Source organism: Canis aureus, chromosome 32 (genome assembly GCF_053574225.1).
Source record: "Canis aureus isolate CA01 chromosome 32, VMU_Caureus_v.1.0, whole genome shotgun sequence".
In the NCBI taxonomy this organism is placed as follows: Eukaryota; Metazoa; Chordata; class Mammalia; order Carnivora; family Canidae; genus Canis; species Canis aureus.
The window spans coordinates 25,376,083-25,392,192 of NC_135642.1; the positions used below are offsets into that span (position 1 = coordinate 25,376,083).

Below are 16,110 nucleotides of genomic sequence, written 5' to 3' on the forward strand. Positions count from 1 at the left end.
TTTTACTGCAAAGAAAATTTATTTTACATATTGCTAGCCATGAATTTTGTCATTAGTTCTTACATAAGTACCACCTACTGCCACCATCCAAATGGCAGAACCATTTTATGTCCACATTTCACTCTGTATTTATAAAAAAAATTTGCATGACTTACATAAATGTAACTATCAGTGAAGGTTTAACAATGAAGATGCAATCTAACATCCACAATATCTGATGTTCTACAGACAGCAATGTACAAGAGATGTACTTTTAATTACCTTTCATTTGAGTGACCTTATTTAAAATATAAATTGATAATTTATAAGTTCTTAGGCTCCTAAGGAGATTTTCAAACGCACTTATAGAAATGGAGTGAGATTTTTTTTTAAGAAATATCTTCCATGTCCACATCCTCTTGTAATTTCTGCACCATTTTTTCTTCCAGCTGCTTTCCTTTGCCTTTAAAAATAAATTTAAAAAACTATCAATTCAATGTGACTTTGCCAAACTCTTATTAACATTTTAAAAAGGATCTTAAATGTTTTTAAATAACAGCCATTTCTAAGAAATTTACACAGGTCTTATGATATGCCATGCATGAAGTAATAAGCATTCCATATACATTTGCTGACTTCACCATCCTAACAACTTGCATTTTAAATATGAGAGCATGGAGACCCATAGGCAGATATAATTTTCCCAAACCACTCAATAAGCCCAGTAAGTCAAAGAGCAAGGATTCGAACCTTGGCCCTCTGGATCCAAGAAACCTACTTTTAAACTGTACTTACCTACCCACAGAGGGTTACCTAAAAAGTTAAATAGTGGCTCAATTCCTTTGTTTTGGGGTAAGTTCATATTGTCTATACATGAAATAATGCTCTAGAATTTTGTCTATTTTGTCTTAATAAAATGAGTACAAAAATTAACCTTGTTAAGACTTTTATATAAATCTATTCAACATGTGGTTACAGAATTTGACCTTCCCCCACTCACCCCCCCCACCCCCGGAATTTGACCTTTACTAAATAAAGTTTAGGCATGAAATCATTCTCTCACCAAAATTTCTCTCCCTTCAGGTAATCTGTATATGTAAATTATATAAAAGATGGTATCTGTTGCCAGCTGAGTAAAAGACTGGTTTTCTAGCACCTCACAAAAGAAACTATGTGCACAGATGACTACCCAAAATGCAAGACTACAAGCAAGTTACATAATCACAAAAGAAAGGTTTTAATATAAAACAGTAGTTCTCAAACCTATATATCAAAATCAGTATCAGAATCCAGAGAGCTATTAAGGAACAGAAGCTCAGACTCAAAATTAACACTAAGTTCCCCAAGCAATTCCCATACTAACCAAAGTTAGAAAACCACTAGTATAAAATGTTGTTCTTTTATAAGAACAAGTCTGAAGCAAAATCTATGAAATTAGTACTCAAATCTTTTTTGATTAGCTTATGGAATATGATTTTATAAAGGGGGGAAAAGAAACACCATATGCAATAAGTTGGAACTGGGAAATACACAGTACAAATTATATTTTTATAAATCAAGTCATATCATAAATGATATATTTATCTGAAAAAATACCCATAGAAAGTTGGCTGATACCCATTAGACAGACCTCAAGGATACAGATTTTTCAACTCTTTACTGAAAGAGAACTCCTGTGTAATGCAGTACTTACCTGCAAGAGGGGCCCGGATAAGATGAATGTTTTGCTTGACTTCTTTGATGTCCTGAACTTTCTGTAATTCTTTATTTTTCTTTAATCTAGGATAAAACATACCAAAGTCAAAATTTCAGTCAACATACCCTAAAAGACATTAATTCATAAAAATCTTATTAGCCACGTATATGAGCAATGAGAACTCAAAATTATTTTCTAGTTCCTAATTAGCTTAATAGGATTCCTATACTACAAACTTGTTCATTGGATTGTATCCCTAGTACTTACTTGGGAATAAAGTGGGATTTATATATTTGCTAAGTGAATGAAGAAATGTGATTGAAGCAGAGAACGAAATCTTAGACATCAATGTCTATTATACAAATATAGTACAAATCTCTATTTGTTAAAATACCTAGATCTTTTCTCCTCCAACTGAGAATACAGTCTCTGTTACCTAGTGTTTTTAAAATCAGTACAAGAAAAAATAAACAAACAAATAAATCAGTACAAGAATACAAAACATATACAAGACTGTCATTTTAGATAAACATTTGGGCTCCCTTTCAATGCTTCAACATTTTTTTAAAGCCAGAAAGCTGTTGGCAGATGCTTTTCAGTGACGAAATCAAAAACAAATGACCCTCCTCTAGAGAAACAGATTCCAGGCTGGAACCAGGGAAGTATAAGATGAGGCCACATCCTGTTAGCCATAAATCAAGAAAGCACCTAAAGAAAAATGAGAAATTGTCAAAATGACATGGGAGCCTGCTGGAAGGAACTCCAATTGGCCAATCTGGAGCACTTAGAACATCTAAATAAATAACGACAAGTAAGTAATAACCCATTAAATATCATAAGAATGAATACACACAGACATATGAATAAATAATGAATATATTTTGAAATTGGAAAAGTTCTTTTATATGGGAAAGCCAAAGAAGAAATTACTGAGTTAGAAAAATCACCATTTGGCAACAATCACTGTAGTAAGATTCAGACAAGACTCTAACGGATGCCAATACCAGTAGGTGCCAGTTTCAGAAATAAGGCATCCTATGCAGAGTATCAAAGTATTTCCACTAAGATATGTACTGATTAAAAAGGAGGAAAAAAACCTGTCCAATGGAGAAAATTGGCAGACACCTCTTAACTAAGGGATCAGTCACTTGCGACATCTGCTTCCTAAAATGTGTGTCCTTCTCATGCATCATCATTTCTATGATATTCTACCCAAAGGTGTACCTAATCTAATATAATCATGAGGAAAGCATTAGACATAATACAAAGTGAGGCACATTCTACAAAATAAATGACCTATACTCTTCAAAAATGTCCATGTCATTTAAATGTAAGATGCAGGATTTTCTATTGCTATATTCTAGTTCTATTGCTAAAGAACCGGTGAAATCTAAGTAAGGTTCTATAATAGTACTGTTCAATGTTAACTATACTGTAGTTACATAAGAGCATGTTCTTATTTTTAGAATATATACACTGAAACATACTCAGGAAAAGGGCATCATGTCTTCAACTTACTATAGACAAGGATACAGTAAATGTGGCAAAATGCCAACAGAATATACAAGAGTCCTTTATACTTTCTTGCAAATTTTGAAGTTATGTGAAAACAAAAAGTAGGAAAAAATATCTCTGGATTTCTACTAGTAAATATTTTTCCAAAAGTTACTTGATACATTTATTCATACCTATTCATTATAAATTTAGCTTGGCGCTTCTGTTTGATCTCTTCAACTCTCTTCATTGCATCAACTACGAAAAAAATTCATACAAGTTAGCAAATTTTTGCACATCCAAGCAAGAGCTTTAATGATCATTCCTTTATTCTCATTTAGGAATGGGTTAAATGCAAAACTCATAGCAAAAACAATCCCTGCTAAAATAGCTAAAGAAGATAGATACTCTTGACTGACATCACTGTTAACTTTTTACCTTTCACAAATATGTCTCTATTTTACAAAAAGTCTTTATGGCTACATTTTCCCTCTACTTTAAACCAGCTCAATGCTTCTCAAACTTTACAGAAAACCTAGATTAATGGCAACTAATCCCATTCTTAGCTTGTCCTCTCCATTTATAAAAGCACCATTCCAGGCATAAATACCACTATTTCTCCAAATGCCTGGGATATGATCTGCACATGATGAACATTGGTAGAATGAATGAAACCAATTTGCCATGTTCCCAACCACTAATATCCAACTGTTTTGGAAAACGTGTAGACGAACTGAATCCAAACATGCTCTAGAATCTATATCGGCATTGTATAAGACAAACCATACATGTAATTCTACATTTTCTGGCAACCACATTAAAAAAAAATAAAAAAATAAAAAAAAAAAAGGAACATGACAGATTTTGTTTAACCACCCAACATATCCAAAACACTGTTACTTCAACATAATATATAAAATTACCAAGGTTATTTTATGCTTGTTTTCACAGAAGTCTTCAAAAATCATGTATTTTATGTTCACAGCAAACCTTTATTCAGATTAGCCACATTTTAAGTGCTCAGCAGCCCCTCTGGCTAGTGGTTGCCATATTGGGCAGCACATTCTCAATCTAACTGCTCACATTCTATGGATGTGAAGAAGAGCAGGATATTCACACAATCTTAAAATATCTCCCCACGATTTACTTATTAATTACAAAGGATAAAATACTAACTTTACAGTGAAGAAACTGGCCAGAGGCCACCTTAACCAATGATCAAAGCTAACATGGCCAGTTACAGGACAATAGCAGGTGCCTTCTGACAGGACACAATAACAAGAACTCAGCATCGTATCTAGGGTATTCCTGTCAAATATCCATTACTCAAATCTAATCTTGAGGTAGCATCAGACAAAAGTCAATTAGGGGTTTTAGGGGTTTTATACCAAACACTTGACCCATACTCTTCAAAACTATCAATGTCGGGGGCAGCCCCAGTGGCGCAGCGGTTTAGCGCCGCCTGCAGCCCAGGGTGTGATGCTGGAGACCCTGGATCGAGTCCCATGTCAGGCTCTCTGTATGATGCCTGCTTTTCCCTCTGCCTGAGCCTCTGCCTCTCTCTCTGTCTCTATGAATAAATAAATAAAATTAAAAAAAAAAAAAAAAAAAACTGTCAATGTCATGGAATATAAAAACTTGCAAACCATTCCAAATTCAAAGAAACCAAAGAGACGTGACATGTACTATTCTTACACAGGTCTGATTAGATAATAATACTGCATCAATGTTAATTTCTTGATTTTAATAACTACCTCAGTTATAAATGAGAAAGTTCTATTTTTTGAGGAAATATTCTTATTCTTTAGTTCTATTAAATTATTTAGGGAATAAAAGCATGTATGCAACTTAAAGTTCAGAAAATTACAGAAGGATAGAAAGAGAATAGGTAAATTTAATAAAATGTTAACATTTCAGGAATCTGGTGAAGGATATCAGAATTCTGTGACTTTTCTGTTTAATATAAAATTAAGTCAAAAACATTTAAGTGTAACCTGGGGACCAGCCACATTGGCATCATCTGAGAGCTTGTTAGAAATGCATTATCTGGGGCCCCTGGGTGGCTTAGTCACTTAAACATCTGCCTTGGCTCAAGTCATGAATCCCGGGGTCCTGGGATCGAGCCCCACATAGGGCTCCCTGCCCAGTAAGGAGTCTGTTTCTACCTCCCTCTGCCCCTCCCCCCCTGCTTGTGCATACATGGTTCTCTATCTCAAATACATAAAATCTTTAAAAAAAAAAAAAAAAAAAGCATAATCTTAGGCTCTACCCAGAAATACCATATCATAATCTGCATTTTAACAAGACTCCTCAGAAGGCCCTATGGGACCACTGGTATTAAGAGGATGTTTGTATAAATAAGACAAAGTCAACTCTAATTAAATTTGCACATGCTAAATATGCTAGATATACAACTTTGACTTTCAACAAAAATTGATAAGGCCAAGTTCTAGTACTCAAAAGTATATTTATATCTTAAAGTTCCTCAGGAGGCAAAAAAAAAAAAAAAAAAAAAAAAAAGTAGCAGGTAAATCCTTTCTAACTATCCTTTTCTAAACTGATACATTTCAAATATTCCAGAAGACTGAAAAACTTTAAATGTAAGAAGTACATGATATTACAAATTGATCTGCTATACAGAGACATGAGGAATAAAATACAAACTATTCTTCCTAGTATTCTTGTTTTTGAAGTTCTCCTGTTTCTGTGAACATCAGCATCTTAACAAAGACTGCTGAGTCCACATCTTCACACTATTCAAAAATGTAAGCAATGAATATAAAACTGTCAACAGATTAGCTTACAGACCTGATATGTTGAAATAGGGGTTGTGAGGAAATAACAAATCTTTTAGAAGAGTAAAAACATATTTTTCTGGAACACTACTAACACACTACTAACAATTTTTATTACTTGTGTTAACCAGCAGGAAATAGTTTTAAGTTCCAAAAGACTCCTACTGTCTACACCAAGCAAATTTTCTTTGAAATATCTATTTTTAGGATTTCAAAAGGAAAGGATAATAGAATCTATGCAGGAAAATCAACAGGGCACTGCTTCTTACAGATTTTATGTATAAATAAGTGGGAGCAAAGGAATTAGAAAATTCCTGGTATTCCTTTGTAACTTACTAGTTTTATTCCATAACTCTCGCTGGTATTTGACAGGTTCATTTCTACGTTTTTCAAATTCAAATGAATTATCCTGTAAAAAGGGAAAGATAGGATTTTAGGAGAGATACAAAAGAAGCATTTCTTCAAACTTTTCTCTTTTTCACAACAGTTCCAAGTGTTCAACCATGGACACATACTAAGATTTCCCCAGGGTGACCCTAGCAGATGCAAGTTTCCTTACTTCTCCTCTACATACCAGATGTACAAGACAGCCCAATGGAAAATATCAATCTATATACAAGTGATTTTTAGAAGACCGAGGAGGATATCAGCTTCATCCTCTAAAGGGTCACACACCAATCATGGAGATTTCAAACAAACTGAAGAGGCTTCCCTAGTTTCCCATTCTTAGCTGAGACTCACAGGCAGAAAACTTTCTTTTAGGCTAAACCATATGATTACCACTTTTCATAGATCAAAAAGAGTCAGATATTGAGACCTTCATATGGTTCAACCTACCTGCCTAACATGTTTATGTATTTCAATATTTATATACCTTTATTATAGTATAAAGGTAGAAAACTACATATCTTCAAAAAAATGTGGTGCTGCTCTGCATGACATACTTTTCTCTCAGAAACTCTTCAGGTCTCCTCTAAATACAGTTGGTATTTTGACAGTTAATAATCCTATTTACCTTAAAACATGTGAAACAATTTTAGAAACACTACAGATTTCTTAGAATAACTATAGGTGTACTTCTTAGTTTTCAAATCTTGAAATAGGCAAATGGAACAGCACTAACTCTGTATTTACCTATTTCATTTATATACACATGACCTATTCAGTCACAATAACCTCAGCAATGACAAGGTAACTGGTCACCAGCAAATGACTGTGATTGGCATCCTTTTTTCACTAATGCAGTTAGTGACGTTTATTCTCATCCATACTGAAAATTATTTTTGTGAAAATAATTGTGATTTAGCTTTGCATCTTGTCAAAAAATATTCTCCCCATTCATTGAAAATGAAGCCAGGAAGGGGCATCATTGTAACTGCTTAGATACTGCCCTTAAAGTAGTAGAGAGGTTGGAAGGCGGAAGTCATGGAGAGAAGGAACAGATTACAGATCTTCTTCCTTCAAAGGTACCTCATGCAGCAGCTTTCACCTCCTTTTATAGGGGTCAAATACGGATAAGTTCCACCAGGCCCTTAGAGCAACTCAGTAACAATCTGGCGATGGAAGCTCATGCATGAAATTCCCTCACCTCTGACTTCCCACTATTCCTCCTTCAAACAACACTATTAACTAATTTCTCTGCTCTCAAAGTCCTGTAAGGAAATCCAGAAACTGACAAATGAGTCTATTACAAATCTCATCAAAGCCTTCAATGCTGTTCAAGAATCCTTTAATCTCTTAGGTTCCTCTCAAAATCCTTGAGTAGTAATTTCCAACTTCACCCCAACCCATTTAAATGATTTTCCTTTTTGTTTGCAGGAGCTAAAATAAGGAAAATCACTTCCATAAATTGAATTGGGAATGTTTTTTCTTTTCAGAATTCTACAGATCTATGGTTTTTAGGATCATGTGAGAATATTATTATGATAGCCAAATACAAATAAATCGCTCACCAATCTTGTCATAGAAAGTCTTGTTATAGTTAATTAAATTACATACCCTCCCACACAAAAGTTAAAATTTTGAAAACTCGTAAAAATTATATTGATAGCTAACTATACTCACCACTGTAAGCTCTTTACCAGCTGCTTTACGGAATGCTTTAGTCCACCTGACCTTGCGAGGATTGCGCTTCTTTTTAAAGTTTTTATGACATTTGGATTTACAGAATCTGAATACCTAAAAGGAAAGTTAAAATAGTGGAGTCAACATTAGGAATGTTTCTATTCTAGGATGTTACCCTGCCAGATAAAATATACTGCAAAGTCTGAGAAAAAGGCAATGGCTCTCACTAACAATTCTTTCTACTTACAACACCATCTAGAAATATATGAGGCATGTAAGATTAAATGTAAACTGAACTATCTTTTGACTATTTTTGACTATCAAATGTCATCAAAACTAAAGATGCAGGGCCCCAAATATATAATTCAAAACTCCTTTTCATAGATTAGCAGTAAAACCTTAAAATCACCTTGAATAAAAACAAGTTTCAAGGAAAGTCATTTATTTAAATCCTTTCGCACTTACAAATTCTCTATATACCTCAATGGGGGTGAAAGTCAAAATGAAGTATAAACATTTCAAATTGTGTGTAGATCACGAATCTGTATATATTATCACAAGTCAAAATACTTTTCATTTAATGTACACTTTGTTCAACGGGGGAAATTCAAGCAGGTCCCTATACACACTAGAACATCATTTTCTTAGAAATAGTATGTAATATCAATTTAATCTGACCTAGGTCAGTCCTTCCTAGCGGACCCTCTCCTAAGAGACAGGAGTCAAAACATGTCTTTATTGTTGAATTACTTTCAAAGCACACAGAAATATAGGAATACAAGTGGGTCTCCTGGAATATCTCACTATGAATCCATATCAGTAATTTCTTTCCTTCTTTCCTTCCTTCCTTCTTTCCTTCCTTCCTTCCTTTCTTTCTTCTTTTTTTTTTTTTGTAACTATTTTCAGCCCAAAGGACTATTACCTTTGAAGTAAAAGCCTCCTACATTTATTACCTACTAGGTAACTCCTAGACAAGTTTCTGAGGTCTGAGGTCTACCAAATGAGAGGTCTGAACTTGTCTTGGGTCTCAATTCTAAACAGACCAATGGAAAGTTACAGAGAAGTCTCCTTGACTTCTGTACCTAGATGTTAACTAAAAAGGACAATGAAGTACCTGAAGAGACTGGAATCATTGGAGATTCAATCAACAATCAACAATTAACAAGGAGAAGGATCTACTATGTATCTGGTATTACCAGGTGCTAGGAACACAAGTATAATTAAAACATGATACTCTACCTCCAAAGCCTAGGCTAGCATTGTAATAAAGTCTCAATTTACAAAGGAGGGACTGAGATCAGGATTGGACATAAACAATATATACAATGATCATATTTAAGTAATATAGAAATACAAAATAAGTGGTTAAATCTATGGTGGGGTAGGTGGTGGATGGATTGTGAGGCAAAACTTCATAGGCTCAAGTTTCCCTTTTAAGCTAGTCATCCATCATCATTCTCAGTTTTCAACATGCAAACAAATGATGTAATACTTCAGCTTTGAAGTTCTTCTTCAGCTTCTTTCTTCTACTGTATGAATACTTACCAAGTACCCATTAAGGGTGCACAAGTTTTTTATGTTTGTAAAATATATGAAAATATGGAACATTAACACCTATTCTACCCTTAAAAAGCTACCCAGGAAGCATGAGACCGAGCTTTCTATGAAGAACACTCTGAAAAGCTAAGAGAAAAAAGAAAGACTGGTTAAGAGGCTATAAAAATGACAAGTGCTTAATCTGGAACCAGAGTGGGAGGGTAGAAAGAAGGCAAAGACCACTATACTTTGCATAGGCAGACTGATAAGACTTCGTAACTAGATTAAAAAGGTAAAATGTTGAGGCACCTGGGTGGCTCAGTGGTTGAGTGTCTGCCTTAGGCTCAGGTCGTGATCCTGGGGTCCTGGGATGGAGTCCCACATAGGGCTCCCCATAGGGAGCCTGCATCTCCCTCTGCCTATGTCTCTGCCTCTCTATGTGCATCTCTCCTGAATAAATAAAATCTTAAAAAAAAAAAAAGTGAAAGATTCAAAGATGACTATCATATTTCTAGCAAAACTGTCTAAGCATATGACAGCGGTATTAATTCAAAAAGCAAAAAAGATTTGAGGTAATTAGGAACTCTTTCAGTAGGCTCACCATTAGACACAAAAGGGATTTCCCCATCCGGTGGAAAATTCAGACTAGAGCTAAGAAAATACAGATTTAGGAATCATTAACACAGAAAAAAACGAGATACCTATCTTCCTTAGTGCTTCAGGGCCTCTGCTTTTTATATCCTCAGGCAACTCTTGCTTTGAACCCACAGATCTTTCCTAGAGTAGACTGGCTCCTCACCAATTCAAAACTGTCCTTGCTAGCAAGAGACTTCCTAATCAACATGAACTTCCACTGTGACTGCCAGATGGACACCTAACTCTAGATAGCTCCCATGATCTGTTGTTCTAGTTCCTATATCCACAGGATAAACAGTGCTCAACAAAAATCATAAAATTATGATGACCTACATCTACAAAGCCATAGTGCCACTGTGAATTAAATGCCAACCTAACAATCATTTAGTTCATTTCTACAGACTTTTTATCATGTTCCTGAGAGCAAATATTCAAAATCTTTGCATGTTCTTTCAAGTTCCCAAACCTAGCTTTGGTCCCACACTTTCAACAAGAACCCCTTGCTCCTATAAGAGACAGAAGGTGATGAAGCAGGATGTAATTCCTTAGTACATTAAAATCACCTGTTAAATATAGAGTCCTAGATCCTTTTCTCCTCTACACAAAGATACCAATTTAATAGATCTAGTGGAAACCAGGAATCTTTTTTTTTTTTTTTAACAAGTGTCTAGTGATTCTGAAGCAAATAGGAGGTCAAATTCTAAGAAACAATGTGTTCAACAGAATGAGATTCATTCTGCTAGAAGACAAATTCATGTATCACTCACAGTCTTTCACAACCAGGCCCCATATTTTATGTTTATATACGTATCTTTTTTTTTTACTTTTATTTATTTATTTATTTATTTATTTATTTATTTAACTTTACTTTTATTTTATTCATTTACTTTTTACTTTATTTATTTATTCAAAGCAAGAGTTGCCTGAGGATATAAAAAGCAGAGAGAGAGAAAGAGGCAGAGACACAGGCAGAGGGAGAAGCAGGCTCCATGCAGGGAGCCCGACGTGGGACTCAATCCCGGGTCTCCAGGATCACGCCCTGGGCCGAAGGCAGGCGCTAAACCGCTGGGCCACCCAGGGATCCCCTACGTATATATTTTTTTAAATATAAACACTTACACATGTATTTGTAGCTTTACCCCAAGCCTCTATCCCCAGCCACAACCCACCTACCTCCTTAAAGAGATTGCTTCGCTGCGCCTCCGCTCCACGGTTCACTTTACTTCCACCTAGAATGTCCTCTCCTCACTTTAGGCAACATTCAAAATCCAAGATAAATGACCTCTCCTTTCTGGGCCGTTTCATATATGACCCTGCTCAACTCTCCTCCAGCACCTTTGTGATATATTACTACGAGGCCATTAGGCAACATTTCTATCAACTTCTACACGTCACGGACATTCCCAAGTCTTACTGATCTCTTTGGACACAGACCTTAACAATGACGCTCGACTGGGCACGCACTCAACAAAGTTTTCCGAATTCAAGAATTTCCCTCACGTACCAGAGTGGCCAAACGGCCCCAACCCCCCCCCCCCCCAACTCCCAGACTCCATCCGGCGCAGGCTCTAGTAACTCGGGAACCTCATCGCCGCCAGTATCGTCCAAGGATGAGCCGGTGACCCAGCTCGGCAGGGGTCACCCACAAGGAGAAGTTCCCCAGGTCGAGGGCAAGGCCAGAGCTCCTCACAAAATCACCCTCTCGTGAAGGCGGCGCGGAAAACCCGAGCCACCCCCGCCCCCCCCCGCCCCGGCTCAGGAGGGCCCGGCGCCGCGCTGGCGAGGCCTCACGCCTGGGGGAGCGTCGCAGAGCGCGCGCTGGTCTCGGCCGCCTCACCTTGCAATCGTTGCGGACAAACATCATGCCGTGGCCTGGGTAAATAGGCCCCGAACAGAAATAACACTTCTCAATACGCATGCTGAAAACGCGTGGGTTCCCACCGACCAAAAGCCCTTCTTGAAAGGAAGTGACGTAGCCGCGTCACAGGAAGTGATTCTCTTCAACACCCGACCCGGAAAAGAGGGAGCGTCTTTCGCCCCAGAGAGCTCGGAGTCCTACGTGACCGCGCCTCCGAGCGGCCGTGAGGCGCAGGCGCGGAGCTGCAAACTCGGCCTTGCGTGGTGCTTGTCTCCCTGCGAAGCTCGCCCTCACAGCGCCTGGTTTTCCTCTCTACCATGGCCTATAAGGTCAGCGTTTACTCATAGCTCATGTGGTTTGTGCTCTGACCCCGGCCGACTCTCCGCACCCTGGGAAGTCTCCGGGAACGCCTTTCTCCTCAGCCCGGCCTCAGACCCGCCCCTTCCGGGCGTCCCCGGGCCAGCGGGGCTGCAGCCTTGAGGAGCTGCGGCCGCCGGCGGCTTCGGACGCTGCGACAGAAACACGATTCTCTGAGGCTTGGAGAACGTTACCAACAATTTTTGAAAGACTTGTAATTATTTTTACCTTTTCTCCTTTCAATTGGTATACATGTGGTAAAAACAAAAGACATTTTCGTAGGAAACTAAGGTTCCTTCCTCAGACCCCAGGACTTTCTCCGCGGTGGCAGTCGGTTCCTTTTATTACCTGTCAAGAGTTTTCTCTGCCTAGAAAAAACGTGGTTTATTTTGTTTTAGATTTTATTTATGCACGAGAGACACACACAGAGAGAGAGGCGGAGACACAGGCAGAGGGAGAAGCAGGCTCCACGCAAGGAGCCCGACGCGGGACTCGATCCCGGGTCTCCAGGATCACACCCTGGGCCAAAGGCGGCGCTAAACCACTGAGCCACCCCGGCTGCCCCAAAGCATGTTTATTTTGGGGCCTGTGCCTCCCCCTCCTTTTTGACACTAATGAGCATCCTATGCACCCTTTTCTATGTTTCTCTGTTACCTGTCTCCCATTACTGGAATAAGTGCTCTGTGAGGATAGGGTTTTTGTTTGTTTGTTTTTTTTTTGTTTTTTTTTGTCGTTTTTGTGTACAGGCACAGAACAGTTTCTGGCACATAAATATATATTTTATTATTGATGAATATTTTAACATTCTTTTTTTAAAAGATCTATTTGAGAGAGGGGGCACACGAGTGGGGTGAGGGGCAGAGAGAGAGAGAATCCTCAAGCACACACCCTGCTGAGCCAGGAGCCTTTCACCAGTCTCCATCCCAGAACCCTAAGATCAGGAGCTGAGCCAAAATCTAAGGTCTGTGGCTTAGCCAACTGAGCCACCCAGGTTCCCCTAACATTCTTTTTAATAGTTTTGTATTACTACATGAGAATACCATTTTTATTGGCCGCCTCTGGATGGATATTTGTTTCCTACTTTTTAACATAACAAGCATCCTTATATTCCTGATGGGAGAGTCCACGTTGTGTGAATGAAGGTATTGGTTGTTGGAAATCAATCAATCAAGATAGAAGGAAAGTAGCAAGCAAAAAGCAATTTATTAAGGACAGTATTCTCTCAAGGTGGGAGAGCAAGAAGGCCCAGAGGTGGGAACCCCTCTCAGGGCAGAAGGGTCCTTTCTTTTTATAGCCACGAGGTCTTCCATATAGAGGGGGTGGTTTCTAATGGAGGCTGCTTCCAATCACTCGGGAGACTCCTCCTACTGGTTGGGTGGGGGAGTATTTTTGACCCTACAAGGTTTGTACCAAGACCACCATAGTCTTTGCCCATGATGCGCTGGGAAGCCTAAAACCACAATGTAAATGTATTTTAATGAGTCTAGGGGTTACCCTGTGGCAGAGGTGGAAGAGAAGAGCCATGTTCTGCACCTGTGGCTCTTAGTCTGTTAGCCCCAGGTCTTGGAATCCACAGAATTAGGATATTGGGCTCCCAAGCTTCTAATGTGTAACCTATTTATGACCATCCTTGCCTCTAGCTCATGTCTAACTAAATGCCCACTGTATCACTTACTGATACACTTTTTTTTTTTAAAGAGAACTTATCTTCATAGAACTAAGTCAGGATATGATATGTAAGCTTTTAAAATTTGGAAGATAGTACTGAATGCTGTCTAAAAGGTTTGATCAGTTAACATTCAACCAATAAGATACTAATTTTACATTCTTGTCAAAAATCTTTACCAGTCAAAGGTTAAGATTGGTTTATTATTTTAATTTGCATTTCTCTATGAATGAGGTCATGAATCTTTCCAAAAGTTTGAAATCCATTTTGTTCTGTGAATTGTCTGTTTATGTCCTTTACACAGTAGTCGACTATGTTGATTCTTAAGAGTACTTTACATATTAAGAAAGTTAATGCTTTGCTGATATTTAGGTATTATTTCCCAATATATTGATATTTTAAAACTTTTTCCTTTTGTCTGGTAATTATATTTACTTTTCTTCACTAATCATTTGACTAGTAATTCCAGAACAATGTTAACAAAGGCACATACCAGAAATATTAGTAATAAACATTTGCCCAATACTTCATTGTCAACCAAGAGACTAAAACTTATTTTATCCTGGTCTAATCCTCTCCCTATTCCCATCAACAATTGCAGAAGAGCCTCACCAGTCCTCCCAAGCTATTTATACAATTCCTTCCCAACTCAGTTTTCTCCTGCTACTTGAACAAGAAATTTCCTGCCCTTCTCACTTACATGATCACCCAGCATCCTCCTCTTACCTTCATGTCAGAGACTACATCCCTTATCTGTGCTCTTAATTCCATTCCCTAAAGTTTCATTAGAGGCTTTGTTCCTTTCAATCTATGAGCATAGTCAGTGCTTCACATTAGGTTGAATGGATGAGTAGCCTGTCTTTGAAGCTTTTTTCTTTCCAATTATTACAACAGAATACATGAGAAAGGAAAAAAAGACATATATTCCACATCCAATAAATTAAGCTAAAGTCTTGGAAATACTGTTTCATTTATCCTGCTTGAGAGGCATAACTCCTCAATCTGAAAATGTCTTTTATCATTACCAAAAAATCCTCAGCTCCTGTCTTTGCATATATTGCTTCTCATTTTCTCTAATTTCTTCTTCTAGAATTCCTATTGGACATAAATTGAAGCTTTTTTTTCCCCTCTATATCTCTTCTCTCATCTCTCTTCTCTCTTACTTGCTCTTTATCACTGCTGAAGTCTGTGTAATTTCCTCCAAGTTTCTAGTTCACTAATTCCCTCTCCAACTGTGTCAAACTTGCCGTTTAACTTTTGACCATTAAGTCTTGAATATCAGTGACTAGATTTTTCATACATGAAGTCTTTTTTTAAAATAAATCTTGTATCTTTAATAATGCCTTCTTTTCCCAGATATTTCCTTTCCTTTTGTGTAATTATCTTAAACATTTTTACTTTATGGTCCCCATCTGATGGATATGTTATTTGAAGTCCTTAAGTGTAAAATACTGCTGTTTTTGATTTACTGATCCTTGTTCATGATTGACACTGAGTGAGGAGGAATGCGTTGTCATTTTTGAGAGTTCATCTTTAGTAGAATGTTTTGGAAGAGTCTTGTAAAGTGCAGATGGAGGTCCTCCCTCTGAAAAGATTTTGCTTTGATTCTACCAAGTAGTTCAGAATTATTACCACAAATCACAGTTTTATGTTAATTTCTTGGCTTAGCCATTCAGAGACAAAAAAAAAATAGGTATTATAAATGTGATCATCAAACCTGTGTAAAAGACTATACATTTTACAGAAAAGACTAAGACATAGAGTGAGCCCTGGCTTTCTGTTTGGGAGTAGGGACTTCCCCATTCCCGTGCCCTATCTCCGCTATATCCAAGATTTTCTCTCCCTGCTCTTGGCCTGTAGTCCTTAAAACCAACACTGGTTGGCAAATGAAACCAAAAGCAAACCACTCTCAGAATCAGGCTGTAATTTCTCTCTTTTGCTGCCATTGCTGTTGCCCTTATTATTGTCTGTTTTGTGGGGGAAGAGGTGGTCACAGGATATTTCCCCTACTTTATTCAGAGATCAACAG

General features: G+C 37.6%; 1 protein-coding gene and 1 long non-coding RNA gene across 2 annotated transcripts in view; one reads left to right on the forward strand and one right to left on the reverse strand.

Moving 5' to 3' along the window:
- RSL24D1 (ribosomal L24 domain containing 1) lies at positions 1-12,406 on the reverse strand. The gene is made up of 6 exons (XM_077881177.1): positions 12,038-12,406; positions 8,029-8,142; positions 6,301-6,373; positions 3,364-3,427; positions 1,673-1,758; positions 1-442 (listed from the first exon to the last, which is right to left on the reverse strand). Exons 1-6 carry the CDS (start codon positions 12,116-12,118, stop codon positions 369-371), a joined length of 492 nt encoding a protein of 163 aa, XP_077737303.1. The 5' UTR covers positions 12,119-12,406; the 3' UTR covers positions 1-368.
- The window catches only part of LOC144303252 (uncharacterized), a 17,387-nt gene continuing 13,013 nt past the window's right edge, over positions 11,737-16,110 (forward strand). Inside the window, exon 1 of the long non-coding RNA XR_013370310.1 lies at positions 11,737-12,387. This is a non-coding gene — a long non-coding RNA (uncharacterized LOC144303252). The remainder of the gene's footprint in view (positions 12,388-16,110) is intronic.

Bases quoted from the DNA above. Each gene is read 5' to 3' on its own strand.
- RSL24D1 (XM_077881177.1), bottom strand. From the start codon at position 12,118: ATGCGTATTGAGAAGTGTTATTTCTGTTCGGGGCCTATTTACCCAGGC. The intron at 1,759-3,363 runs GTATGAATAAAT...GTTTTATCCTAG, and splicing joins GCTAAATTTATAATGAATAG to ATTAAAGAAAAATAAAGAAT. The intron at 443-1,672 runs GTAAGTACTGCA...TTATTTTTAAAG, and splicing joins TATCCGGGCCCCTCTTGCAG to GCAAAGGAAAGCAGCTGGAA.